At 42.8% G+C, this 14,161-nt stretch overlaps 1 protein-coding gene across 4 annotated transcripts in view; it reads right to left on the bottom strand.

Moving 5' to 3' along the window:
• The window catches only part of CACNA2D1 (calcium voltage-gated channel auxiliary subunit alpha2delta 1), a 333,903-nt gene that overhangs the window by 127,759 nt on the left and 191,983 nt on the right, over positions 1-14,161 (bottom strand). For all 4 annotated transcript variants that reach the window (XM_081957523.1, XM_081957522.1, XM_081957524.1 and 1 more), the window contains exon 7: positions 3,454-3,585. In XM_081957523.1, coding sequence (XP_081813649.1) covers positions 3,454-3,585 — 132 coding nt within the window. The remainder of the gene's footprint in view (positions 1-3,453; positions 3,586-14,161) is intronic.

The following is a 14,161-nucleotide window of genomic DNA, read 5'->3' on the forward strand; positions in this document are numbered from 1 at the left end:
TCAATTTAACGAAGCCAAATTGCCTTTCTGGCTGCTGATTCAAGAATGGCCAGCCGCCACCTTAGCTGCTCTTACGATCATGATATAGGAGAAGCAGCCGACGGACACAAAAGCTAATGCACTTCTTGAAAATGTCAACTCAGACTCCGTCCGAGCCCATCTCATTTTTGGTGACAAGGCTGGAGTTAATTAAATATCAGGGAAGCTTCGGGGTTTTTTTTTTTTTCCTTCTTCTTCTTCTTTTGCCCTTAACACTTTTAAAGACTTCTGACGATTCAAAGAGCATTACATCAGGAAGTGAACCAGGGGTGAAATCCCACAGGTTCAGACAGGTTCTGGAGAAATGGTAGCGGAAATTTTGAGTACTTCGCAGAACTGGAAAATGTCACTTCTAGATGGCCCCAGAGTGGGTTGAGAATGGAGATTTTGCAGTATCCTTCCCTTGGAGTGGGGAGGGAATGGGGATTTTGCAGTATCCTTCCCCTGGAGTGGGTTGAGAATGGAGATTTTGCAGTATCCTTCCCTTGGAGTGGAGAGGGAATGGGGATTTTGCAGTATCCTTCCCTTGGAGTGGGGAGGGAATGGAGATTTTGCAGTATCCTTCCCCTGGAGTGGGGAGGGAATGGAGATTTTGCAGTATCCTTCCCCTGGAGTGGGGAGGGAATGGAGATTTTGCAGTATCCTTCCCCTGGAGTGGGGAGGGAATGGGGATTTTGCAGTATCCTTCCCCTGGAGTGGGGAGGGAATGGGGATTTTGCAGTATCCTTCCCCTGGAGTGGGGAGGGAATGGGGATTTTGCAGTATCCTTCCCTTGGAGTGGGGAGGGAATGGAGATTTTGCAGTATCCTTCCCCTGGAGTGGGGAGGGAATGGAGATTTTGCAGTATCCTTCCCTTGGAGTGGGGAGGGAATGGGGATTTTGCAGTATCCTTCCCCAGGAGTGGGGAGGGAATGGAGATTTTGCAGTATCCTTCCCCTGGAGTGGGGAGGGAATGGGGATTTTGCAGTATCCTTCCCCTGGAGTGGGGAGGGAATGGGGATTTTGCAGTATCCTTCCCTTGGAGTGGGGAGGGAATGGGGATTTTGCAGTATCCTTCCCCTGGAGTGGGGAGGGAATGGGGATTTTGCAGTATCCTTCCCTTGGAGTGGGGAGGGAATGGGGATTTTGCAGTATCCTTCCCTTGGAGTGGGGAGGGAATGGAGATTTTGCAGTATCCTTCCCTTGGAGTGGGGAGGGAATGGGGATTTTGCAGTATCCTTCCCTTGGAGTGGGGAGGGAATGGGGATTTTGCAGTATCCTTCCCCTGGAGTGGGGAGGGAATGGGGATTTTGCAGTATCCTTCCCCAGGAGTGGGGAGGGAATGGGGATTTTGCAGTATCCTTCCCCTGGAGTGGGGAGGGAATGGGGATTTTGCAGTATCCTTCCCTTGGAGTGGGGAGGGAATGGAGATTTTGCAGTATCCTTCCCTTGGAGTGGGGAGGGAATGGGGATTTTGCAGTATCCTTCCCTTGGAGTGGGGAGGGAATGGGGATTTTGCAGTATCCTTCCCTTGGAGTGGGGAGGGAATGGGGATTTTGCAGTATCCTTCCCCTGGAGTGGGGAGGGAATGGAGATTTTGCAGTATCCTTCCCCAGGAGTGGGGAGGGAATGGGGATTTTGCAGTATCCTTCCCTTGGAGTGGGGAGGGAATGGGGATTTTGCAGTATCCTTCCCTTGGAGTGGGGAGGGAATTGGGATTTTGCAGTATCCTTCCCTTGGAGTGGGGAGGGAATGGAGATTTTGCAGTATCCTTCCCTTGGAGTGGGGAGGGAATGGGGATTTTGCAGTATCCTTCCCTTGGAGTGGGGAGGGAATGGGGATTTTGCAGTATCCTTCCCTTGGAGTGGGGAGGGAATGGGGATTTTGCAGTATCCTTCCCTTGGAGTGGGGAGGGAATGGAGATTTTGCAGTATCCTTCCCTTGGAGTGGGGAGGGAATGGAGATTTTGCAGTATCCTTCCCTTGGAGTGGGGAGGGAATGGGGATTTTGCAGTATCCTTCCCCTGGAGTGGGGAGGGAATGGAGATTTTGCAGTATCCTTTCCCTGGAGTGGGGAGGGAATGGGGATTTTGCAGTATCCTTTCCCTGGAGTGGGGAGGGAATAGAGATTTTACAGTATCCTCTCCCTGAAGTGGGGAGGGAATGGAGATTTTACAGTATCCTCTCATTGGAGTGGGGAGGGAATGGGGATTTTGCAGTATCCTTTCCCTGAAGTGGGGTGAGAATGGAGATTTTTCAGTATCCGCGTGTCAGCCAGCTGGTCTTCAGGTTTCTGGCACATGCATGCTCTGGTTTGATGGTCTTTGCATGTACCGAAGCACCGGAAACCCAAAGATTCACTGGCCAGCACACACATGCCTGTTTTGGGCAAATTTTTGGCTGTTTTCTGGGCCGTTTTCAGGCTCAAAAATGGCCCAAAAAAGGGCCTGTTTTTTTGGCTGATTCTGACCATTTTTTTCGCTATTTTCATGGCATTTTCTGGCACGCCAACACGTGCGATAGGTTCACCATCACAGACCTAAGAGTGCTTACCAGAACTCACTATCACAACATTGCCAAAAAGGCATGAAGAGTTCTCAACCTTATTTTACGAAGGTTTTTTTCGTTTGGTAACACTATACTGCAAATTAGGGCATACAAAACCTTTGCCAGACCAATTCTCAAATACAGCTCATCTGCCTGGAATCCACACTGCATACTGGACATTAATACGATTGAGCAGGTCCAGAGGTATTTCACGAGAAGAGTCCTCCACTCCTCTGATCGCAACAGAATCCCTTATGCCACCAGGCTTGAAATTTTAGGCCTGGACAACCTCAAACTACGCTGCCTACATTCTGACCTAAGTGTAGTACACAAAATTGTCTACTACAATGTCCTACCTGTAAATGAGTACTTCAACTTCAACCACAATACACGGGTAAACAATCGATACAAACTCAAGGTCAACCGCTCCAAACTCGATTGCAGAAAATACAGCTTCAGCAACAGAGTGGTCAACGCCGTGAATGCTCTACCTGATTTCATTGTTAGTTCCTCAAACCCCCATATCTTTAATCTTAAACTGTCCCACCGTGGACCTCACATGTTTCCTAAGAAGTCTGTGTGTGGGGGGGTGTTGCATAAGCGCAACAGCGTGCCTACCGTCCCTATCCTACTGTCCCCGTTTATTTGTACTCATTTTATGTGTGCATGGCCATGTTATACGTATTTATAGCCATCTGTTTGTACCAATTTCATGTGATAATGTCCATGTCTATACTAATACCTGTTACCTTGTACACGTTGACAAATAAAATAAATAGAAGTAATGAAAGAAAAGAAAGTAAAGAAAGTAAAAGAAAAGAAGAATAAAGGAAAGAAAAGAAAAGAGAACAAAACGAAACAAATATTGACCGACAAGATGGCAGATTACCTGGGTAGTACCTAGCGAGGCCAGTTGCGCTTCCAAAAACTTGCCACAGCAAACTTTGATCTTCCTCCCTGTTCTTTTTAAAGACCTCATCTAAGGCACCTGTCCAGTTCAGTTCGTTCAGCACGATGGTCGCTGCAAAAAGGAGAGAAGAAAAAGAAAACACACTTGTAAATTTGCGGTTGTACCGTGCCCCGTGCGCCAAAAGAGATTCATCGAAAGGAATGGACGGAAACGTATCAAAGAGAGAGATCCAACTTAGAACTGAGGAGAAATTTCCTGACAGTCATCATTTTCTTTTAACAACCCCGTAATAATAATAAGACCTCCCCGAAAATAAGGCCAAGTACTTATTTCAGAGGGGTCAAAAGAAAATAAGACACTGCCTTATTTTCGGGGAAACACGGTATCCATCTCTGCACATTCCAGAATTGGGACTGTTTGATCACAGCCTATAGAGGAGTGATGGTGAACTTTTTCAACACAGAGCACCCAAAAGAGAGTGCGCGCATTAGTCAGGGCCGCGACCCAGAAGAGAAGCTGCCTAGTGGGCATGCACGTGCCGGGAAATGAACTTACAGTTTCCAGCGCATGATTGCACACTGACCAGCTAGACTTCCGGTTACTGACGACACATACACACATGACAATCAGCTGGCTGGCGCGCATGCACACGCTGGAAACTGTAAGACAAAGTCTTCCGGTTTCCGGAACTGCCGCAAGCACGAATGCCAGCTGATCATCTCGTGCACATTAGCGCCAGAAATCCAGAAGAGGAATGGCCGATGCCACGCGTGCCAGGCAACATGGCTTTGCATGCCACTTTGGGCATGCGTGCCTAGATTCACCATCCCGGCTATAGACAAATGTATAAAAATAATACCATGGTTTGCATCGACCGTGGGAGTTAACGCAGACGCCACTTTCTGGAGGGAGGCTAAATTAATAACAGAGGATCCAGGGGGAGTAAGAACGAGACAGAACAGAAGAATATAGCATTAAATGTAACATTAGACTTGTAAAGCCGGCTGGGGATCTGATTTCCATGAGCATGCTCATTACTGGAAGTTAACCGTGTTTTCATGTTTATGGATGTGATCATTTGCAGAGAGATCAGTTGTGTGCATATGAATATTCATAGGCTGGCCCAGCTTCAGAATTAACTTGAAATAATACCTTCCCCCCCGCCAAATAATAATTTATATTCATCAGCATGATCTGGGAAGCGCTAAAGGGCTAAAGATAGAGGAAGTCTAAACCGACCAAGTCTGGAGTTATTTATGCCAAAAAAAAAAAAAAAAAGGAATAATAATATTAGTTTGTGGCATTTTATTTTTCAGACCAAACAGATTGAGGTGGGCTTTTTTTTTGTTTTTTTGAAAGGACGCGACGGTTTCCTGAGGCTCCTGCATTAATTATTGATGGGACAAACAATTAATGCTTCATTACAATATTGATAAATAGCTGCTGCTTTCCCTTCTCCTTTAAATCCCGAAATAACTCCCGCATGCTAGGCAACAGCTGGCATTCAGTTAATTGGAACAGAACTAGGTTTAACTCCTTAGATGAAGCTTTATCAATCTCCTCCTCCTCCTCCTCCTCCTCCTCCTCCTCCTCCTCCTCCTCCTCCTCCTCCTCCTCCTCCTCCTCCTCTTCTTTTTCTTCCTCTTCCTCTTCTTCATCAATCTTATTGATTTATCTATATATCAATTATCTCTCTCTCTCTCACTCTCTCTGTATCTATATCTATCCATCTATCTTCCAGCATTTTAAATCCCTCCTCCTCTTTTTCTTCTTTTTCTCCTTCTCCTGCATCGATATCTTATTTATTTATCTAGGTATCAATTATTTCTCTATCTATCTATCTTATCCATCTATCTTCCAGCATTTTAAATCCCCCCTCCTCTTCTTTTTCTTCTTCTCCTTCTCCTTCTCCTCCTCCTCCTTCTGCATCAATATCTTGTTTATTTATCTAGATATCAATTATCTATCTATCTATCTATCTATCTATCTATCTATCTATCTATCTATCTATCTATCTATCTATCATCTATCTATCTCTGTCTATCTCTTCCAGCATTTTAAATCTCTCCTCCTCCTCTTCTTCTTCTGCATCAATATCTTATTGACTTATCTAGATATCATTTTCTCTCTCTCTCTATGTATCTATATCTTTGCATCTATCTTCCAGCATTTTAAATCTCTCCTCCTCTTCTTCTTCTCCTCCTCCTTCTTCTATATCTCATTATCTAGATAGATATCTAGATATTAATTATCTATCCATCTATCTTCCACCATTTAAAATCTCTTCTTCTTCCTCTTCTTCTTCTGCATCAATATCTTATTGATTTATCTAGATATTAAATTTCTCTATCCATTTCTCTCTCTCTCTCTCTCTCTCTCTCTCTCTCTCTCTCTGTCTCTGTATATATATCCATCTATCTTCCAGCATTTTAAATCCCCCCTCCTCCTCCTCTTCTTCTTCTTGTCAGAAGGTCACAAAAGTAGTTTACGTGACCTGATTATGCTGCAACCATCATAAACGTGAGTCAGTTGTCAAGCATCTGAATGTCAATCAAGTGACCACAGGAAAAATAAATCACTTTTTTCAGCATCGTTGTAACTTCAAACAGTCACTAAGCAAACTGTTATAAGTCTAGAGCTACCTGTATTATGCAAGAAGTAGATTTTTCACACTCATCCCTTTCGCTTCCAACAGTCTCACCTGTAGAGATGAGCCAGCTGGGATGGAAGGCGGATTTAAACATTAGTTTAGAAACATTGCATTGTCACAAGAGACCTTTACTTTTAACTGTTAGTCCACCAGCTTCTTATATATAGGTAGCAGTAATAAATTCTTCACTACCCATCCAATTCAATCTAGCCGGTTGTGCATACTACAGATCCCATCAGCCACTAAGGTGAAGTTAGCTCAGTTGCAAAACCAGTCATTAAAATCTTAACTCTTTTGAGAAGTTTTAATCTTTCTTAAGGGCTAAAAATGTGCATGGGCACTTTTTTCTTTTAAAAAAATGCAATAGCATCTCTAAAAAAACATCCCAACTGCAATTTTCAAGGAAGCAGAATTGGGAATGAATAAAATACCAGGGACGCGGTGGCTCAGTGGTTAAGACGCTGAGCTTGTTAATCAGAAAGGTCGGCAGTTTGGTGGTTCGAATCCCTAGCGCCACGTAATGGGGTGAGCTCCCGTGACTTGTCCCAGCTTCTGCCAACTTAGCAGTTCGAAAGCACATAAGAAATGCAAGTAGAAAATTAGGAACCACCTTTGGTGGGAAGGGAACAGCGTTCCGTGCGCCTTCAGCGTTTAGTCATGCCGGCCACATGACCACGGAGACGTCTTCAGACAGTGCTGGCTCTTCTCTTTGAAACAGAGATGAGCTCCGCCCCCTAGAGTCGGGAACGACTAGCACATATGTGCAAAAGAAACCTTTATATTTACCTTTAGTCATAAAATGCATTGGTTTAACTTAAACAACGTGGCAATAGATATTATTGCAATATGTAGTGTTACTACTTAACAGTTGCAGAAAAATGCCTGAACATCAGGGATTAAAGATTTCAGAATTTGAGATTAAAATTAATCAAACCTACAGGCCATCGGTCTGACTCCCGATTCAAGTGTAAATCCAAAATTTACAGATTTGCGGAGTGGGAATATTAGAAACCTATGTAAACAAGGATATCTGTCAATCACAACTTGGGATCCCACTTCAGGTAGGCTGTTGATTTACCACAGTTCGTTTAATGACCAAAGTTACAACGACCATGGAAAAAAGTGACTTATGACCATTTTTCATCCTTACGACGGTTGCAGCAAACCCATGATCAAGACACTTGGAAACTGACTTGTATTTATGACGGAAGCCAGATTCATTTAACAACCGGGTTACTAACTTAACAATGGCTGTGATTCACTTAATGACAAGAGGCAAGAAAGGTCGCAAAATGGGACAAAATCCACTTAGCAAATGTCTCAGCGAACAACAGACATTTTGGGCTCGTCTTAAGTCAAGGATTACCTGTATTTCAGATGTTGATACAAAATTAAACTCATGAATGTGTATGATGCAAACTGAGTTTTCTTACTTAATAAAGTGCACACTCTGAATTTATTTAGTGAAAATAAGATACAGCAAGCTGTTTGGAATCTTCTTCTTTTTTCCACATAATCCATGATGACATTGATAATAAGCTTAATCAACAGCTGGTATTTACACATCAAAAATATTTCCAAAAGCATGTAATAAATTCTGTACATTGTATAATACTTCCAGCTTCTGTTTGTTTCTGTTGTTATTGCTAAGCTCCGAATTCTCCTGTGGTGACATACAGATCATTAACAAATGTTGGGACACAGCCTGTTTTAACATTATAAACTCCTTCCAAATTCAGTTCCTAGATTCAATTTAATATGCAAGAGGGAAATATTTCTGCCAAAAGATTTTGCAACAATTTGTCATGCCCAGAAAACAATAGTCATAAAATGCATTTGTTTATCTTAAATACAGTGACAGTAGATATTATTGCAATGTATGGTGTTACTATCTAACAGTTGTAGAAAAATGTACGCACATCGGGGGATAAGATTCAAACCAAATTAAGAGAAGGGTTAGTATAAGATTCCAATTTACTGTCTTTCCAAGCCATGGATTATAATCGTTTCTCTCTTAATAATCCCAGAATATTTTCAGAAATGATTTCAAAACAGATTAATTCCAAATTTGGAGGAATAGAATTCATCAATATGCTGACAATTTAAAATCACAGCTCCTGTGTTAACATCTGATGAAGCCAGCTAAGATTATTAAAGCAATAGGATTTAACTAGAAAGCATGACAAAAGTCAATTGTGTTTGCATGCCTCTGAACGCATTAGATGTGCTGCGTAAAGAAACATTAATAACTAAGTAATTTCAATATCTGCTGAGAGATTTAGAAACTACTTCACACGACAGGACAAAAGAAAGGGAGGAGGAGGGAAAAGGAAGGGAAGGGAAAGGAAAATCAGGGGAGAGGAAAGGAAAGGAGAATGGCAAGGAAAGGAAAATAAGGGGAGAGGAAAGGAAAAGAGAAAGGAAAGGAGAATGGAAAGGAAGGAAAATAAGAGGAGAGGGAAAGAAAGGGGAAAGGAAAAAGGAAAGGGAGGTGAAGGGAAGGGAAATTTTATTCTCATTATTCTATGCAATAAATATTGTTCTATTTTTAGTCATTGATCATGATCACGCCATTATACCCTGTCATAAATCCTTCTTCAGTAATTATTTTGACTTATTTTAGAAGTCAAAAGAGGGATGCAGAAAACCATCAACTGGGCACACGGACCAAATATCTATAAAAGATATTTATATCCACTTTCCGGAATTTTGCCTAGTAAACCTAAAGCATTTCAAAAGGAATATGCACAAGGTAGAATGTCCTATGAAACATGCATTAGAGGCCTGTATGAATGGTGAATTGGGACTTTAAAGAGAATTGGATAAATTCATTCGGAATTAATTTTTCATTTATAGATCTTCGGGCCAAGGTAATCTTCCTTTTCAAACAGCTGCTCTTGGTGCATTTTAATTACTCTTTAAATAAAAAGGATAATGGCACAATCTCCTCATCCAATTCAGGGACATCTCACAAGGGGTATTGCTCTATTATTTAGACTTCTTATTCCCATCAGTGGAAGAAAATCACCTATGCAGGTAGGCCTCGATTTATGACAGTTCATTTAATGGCCATTTGAACTTAGAACGGCACTGAAAAAAGGGGCTTATTGTTAAGTAATTAAGCTCCCCGTTAGGAGAGCGAGTATGCAGAGAAGCGTAATGAGAGTGATATGGAATAACACGCACAAACCAGCATACAGAGACACTGAATAGTATAAAAATATAGTAGTTTACTATGTAGAAATATAGAGGTATTCAGAGTCCGTTTATCAGTCCAAGTCATACACAGTTCAATAATTCAGTTATCAAAATAGTCAGTCTAGCACACAAAATATAGCTAACAGTTGCAAACCACAATACCTCAGTATACACTGATCAGCTTCTAACAAAATAGAGAGCTAACAGCCATTCTGGCTCCCTCTTATGGCTGCTTGAGGTAACAAACCAATTACATTTCTTAAGCATTTAAAGTAACAATAAAGTAATCATAGCTTATATACATTGCCAAGCCAAGCCTAGGGTTACATCCCTAACACTTATGACCGTTTTTTTACACTTATGACTGTTGCAGCGTAGCTGTATGATCAAAATGGAGGCACTTGGCCACTGACCCACATTTATGACAGTCACATGTGTTCCCCTGTTGCCATTAACAGTCAATGGGGAAGCCAGATTCACTTAACAACTGTGTTACTAATCTAACAGCTGCTGTGATTCACTTAACAACGGTTAGAAAAGAAGAGCAAAACTCACTTCACTGTTTCGCTTAGCAACAGAAATGTTGAGCTCAATTGTAGTGATCAGTGAAAGACTACTTCTATATCAGTTGTCAGCAACTGATTTGGGGACTAGATCCTTGGTATATATGCCTTCAGAAATCCCACCATCTCAGTACTTACAGAATAAATTTCAAATATTTGCATTTTTTCCCACAGGAATCCGTAACAGCTGTCCTCTAAAATAGGATAATATTATTATTTCTTTTATTCATTAAATATGAAACTCGGCCAACTGAACATTCAAAAGTGCATTACAAATACCAGTGACTGGTGCTAATGGTTGATACTGGTTGCTGCCAGCATCCTAGGTATCAACCAAGGACCTTCTTAAAATATAAGATGTTCCGAGTAGCGCAGGTTTTTGCAGTTCCGCTGGTGTTATTGCAATTTGTGGATATATCTTGTAAAATTCTTGGACATGGTGCCAAGTGCCCCGATGACAATGGGTCTTTACTTTACTTTACTTTACTTTATTTCGTATTTCTAAACCGCCCCCTCTCCCAAAAGGGACTCGGGGCAAAAACCTGCGCTACTCGGAACATCTTATATTTTAAGAAGGTCCTTGGTTGATACCTAGGATGCTGGCAGCAACCAGTATCAACCATTAGCACCAGTCACTGGTATTTGTAATGTTACCTGCTTCATCCATAGCCGTGTAGTTTCGATGGCCAGGTCGCAATATTTCATTATTTTTTCTAGTTCTTTTTCTTCGACTCTGGCATCTCCAGGAACAGCGATATCAATAAACTGTACACTTTGGCCCTCTACAACCGTGATCTCTGGCGTGTTGAGCTCCAAATGACAATCTGTTTGTATTCGAAAGTCCCACAAGATCTTCACTTTCTCATTTTCAATAACTTTTTCCACTTTATGTTTCCACGTCTTTTCGGATACAGGTAGGGTGTATTTTTCACATGTGACCAGTGGATTAATTTAACAGCAACTACTACTACTACTACTACTACTACTACTACTACTACTACTACTACTACTACTACTACTCCTTCCTCCTCCTCTTCTTCTTCCTCTTCTTCTTCCTCTTCCTCCTCCTCCTCTTCTATTATTATTATTATATGGTTAATCTTTGGTAAGATTCACAGCCTTTGGGGCTGGTTAGTAGCTCAACAGCTCGAGTCCTAACCAAGGACCTAGGAACTGTTAAGGTAACGTCGGAGGATATAAGTTGTTCCAAGTAGGGTGGTTTTTTGTAGACTCAGAATGTTCAAGTCAGGTAAATTATTTTTGTTGCTGTTGTTGTTGCATAGTTTACAAAGGATCAAATGTCCAGACAGATCCTGCCTGCTTTCTAGCTCACAGGTTAATCTCCCCTTAAGCCAAAAAGCAATGGTCAAATTATGAAAGTCATCCAAGTATTAAAATTATCCAGGTTGGGAATAACTGCAATAGAAAACATTTGTACTTGTTTTAACACTTGGCTGACTTTCATAGTTTAACCATTGCCAGATGGCTCGGGAAAATATTGATCGGCGAACAAGGCAGGCAGTAGTTAAGAGGTGGCCAGCTGTGATCCCGTGAAATTATGTAATATTCTAATTTTCTGAGATGGTGGATTTGGGGTTTTCATGAGCTGTACGCCATAATCATCACAATTATGACAAATCACGGCTTGAACTATCTTGCTTTGCATGTAATGAGTCTTCTCTCCTATATTAGTTTCACCTTTTTAAGTTGCATTACTGAAATAAATGAACTTTTGCACGATATTCTAATTTTTCGAGTTTCATCTGTACATAAGACGTTTCACTCACAGCTCCCACTGCCTTGAGAGATAGGGATATTGAGATATGATTTCTTCAGAACAAAATGTAGACACCCCCAGGGAGTAAACTTGGAAAGTAAAACAAGAACAAACATCCATCCTTCCACCAGAGGGTTCATCGGGGTGAAATCTACACAAGTTGTTATGTCTGGAAATCCAGTCTGCTGTCGAATGCCTGTTCTTCAAAGAGAAATCCTGGCGCACTTGAGAACACGTTCGTTTTGAGAGTTTGGTTTAATTGCTTTACGCAGGGGCGAGGGGTGGATGAAAGTTGCAGGATGGGTCCAAATCAACAGAGACCGATGAGCAGTCAATTCTTCGTAATGATATCGCTGTCAGTCCTTGCTGGGTCGTTTTTTTACGAGTTGCGTTTTTGATCTATTATGTACATATGAAAAAGCGTTCCTAATGCTGCTACCGAGAGCATCCTAACAAGAATTACCTTTGAACCTGATTCATATTCTAGCTGTCGATCTGCACTTAAGATGAACGATGATGCCTGAGAAAGTAAGAGCTGGGTTTCCCAGACTGAGGACTTGTTGTAGGACTTCTTCTTCGTCAAGGAATGATGGAAGTGTTCTCTCGTCCACTGTTACGACTTTCTAGTCATTTGAATGTCCACTGAAGACTCTTTGACCGGGCTTTAGGATACATGACTGGCTTATGTAGATCGATTCTGAGAACTAACTGATAGCAATGAAGAATATGTACTAACGTAGAGTCGGGAACACTCTAATGTTGTAAAACTCACCCAACAAAAATGGGATGGATGGAAGGAAGGAAGGAAGGAAGGAAGAGGGAGGGAAGGAGGAGGGAAGGAAGGTGGGAGGGAAGGAGGGAGGGAGATGGAAAGAACGTGGGAGGGAGGGGGAGGGAGGGAGGGAGATGGAAAGAGGGAGGGAGGGAAGGAGGAAGAAAGGAGGGGAGGAAGGGGGGAGGGAAGGAGGGAGGGGGGAGGAAGGGAGGAAGGAAGGAGGCAGGGAGGAAGATGGAAAGAGGGAGGGAAGGAGGGAGGGAGGGAAGAAGGAAGGGGGAGGGAGGAAGATGGAAAGAGGGAGGGAGAGAAGGAGGGAGGGAGGAAGATGGAAAGAGGGTGGGAGGGAGGGAGGAAGAAAGGAAAGAAGGAAGGAAGATGGAAAGAGGGTGGGAGGAAGGAAAGAAAAGGGGGAGGGAGGGAAAGAGGGAGGGAAGGAGGCCAAACTTCAAAAGCATACAAAGAAACCAAAGCCCCTTTAAAGAGCCCCTTACACAATGTGTCCAGACTATCTATTTTATGCATGCAGCCTCCATCCGGGAGAGTAATCTCTGAAATAAATTGTCCCATTGCAAATTCTCCTGAGACTGACTTAAACACATCAGCCGGCCTGTCCATCTAATCCTTCATCTCGTGGATGCTCCTTCGCTCTCGGGAAACCAATTAATCTGTCTGAAGGGTACCAATAACTGTCTGCTTGCTGGTGAGGCTTCGTGATGGATACTTACTGCCACAATCCATACAATCCTACCAAACCTTCCCTTAGACAGACTTGTGACTGCTCTCCCAGATTCTCGAGGCCCGCCACAAACCGAGACCTTTGGGGGTATCCTCTGTCAGTCAGTCAGCCAATGGATTAAATTTGCTCCCTCCAAAAGGTCCAAAATGCCTCGGATTTGCAAATGGGATGGTTTTAGCAATGCATAAGTTATATCAGAAGTGCTCTAAGAGGGAAGGGTTAATTTGGAAAGACACAAATGGTTCATCTTTGCACATCTTATTCCTTGCCAATTTCTCCCCCCCCCCCCCCAAATCTCTTTTCTGTTCTGACCTAGGCTTCCTGACAGAGTAAAAAGCACACGGTTAGTCCCCAAAACCCTCTTTTTATTTCAACGGCTATGAATTATGTTCATTCACAGCCCATGAGTCCCAAATAGATGTAAAGAGTCCTACAGTAGACTGCCAAAGTCTTTCGGGATAAGCACCCACCTTTGTCTTCCTTGAAACACTGCCCCAAACTTAATTGGCAATTAGCTTGGCAAGGCTACATGGAATAAAGAGTCAAAACAGAGCTTCAGAAGGTAAACTGACCGGCATGAACCAAGTTGCTTCCTGCAAAGGCTCAGGTGCCTTTGATCCTCCTTTATGTCCTATGGGAGGGGCCAATCACTCCAAGACTTACTCCCGAGTCGTCCCTTTTGTCTTAACTTGCCTTCTGGCAGCTCTGTGCATGCTCGCACTGGGAACAGGCTCCCCCTGTTCTTCTGCCTCGCTGATGTCTGACTCTGGAAGCTACAAAGGCAGCACATAACTCCCAGATGGCACTGGCCCCCTCACTGCCTCCCACACAGAGCCCTCATCAGAGCCTTCCCCAGACTCCAGGACTGGCCCAGGTTCCTCCCCAACCTCCTCGCTGTCTGAATCTGCTGCCAGCTCCTCTGGCCGCCAGTGGACCACAACACATTCTTTTAACTAAAGAAGAAAAAAACTTTTGAGAAAAGACA

This window comes from Natrix helvetica (assembly GCF_964273705.1).
Source record: "Natrix helvetica genome assembly, chromosome: 6".
NCBI lineage: Eukaryota > Metazoa > Chordata > Lepidosauria > Squamata > Natricidae > Natrix > Natrix helvetica.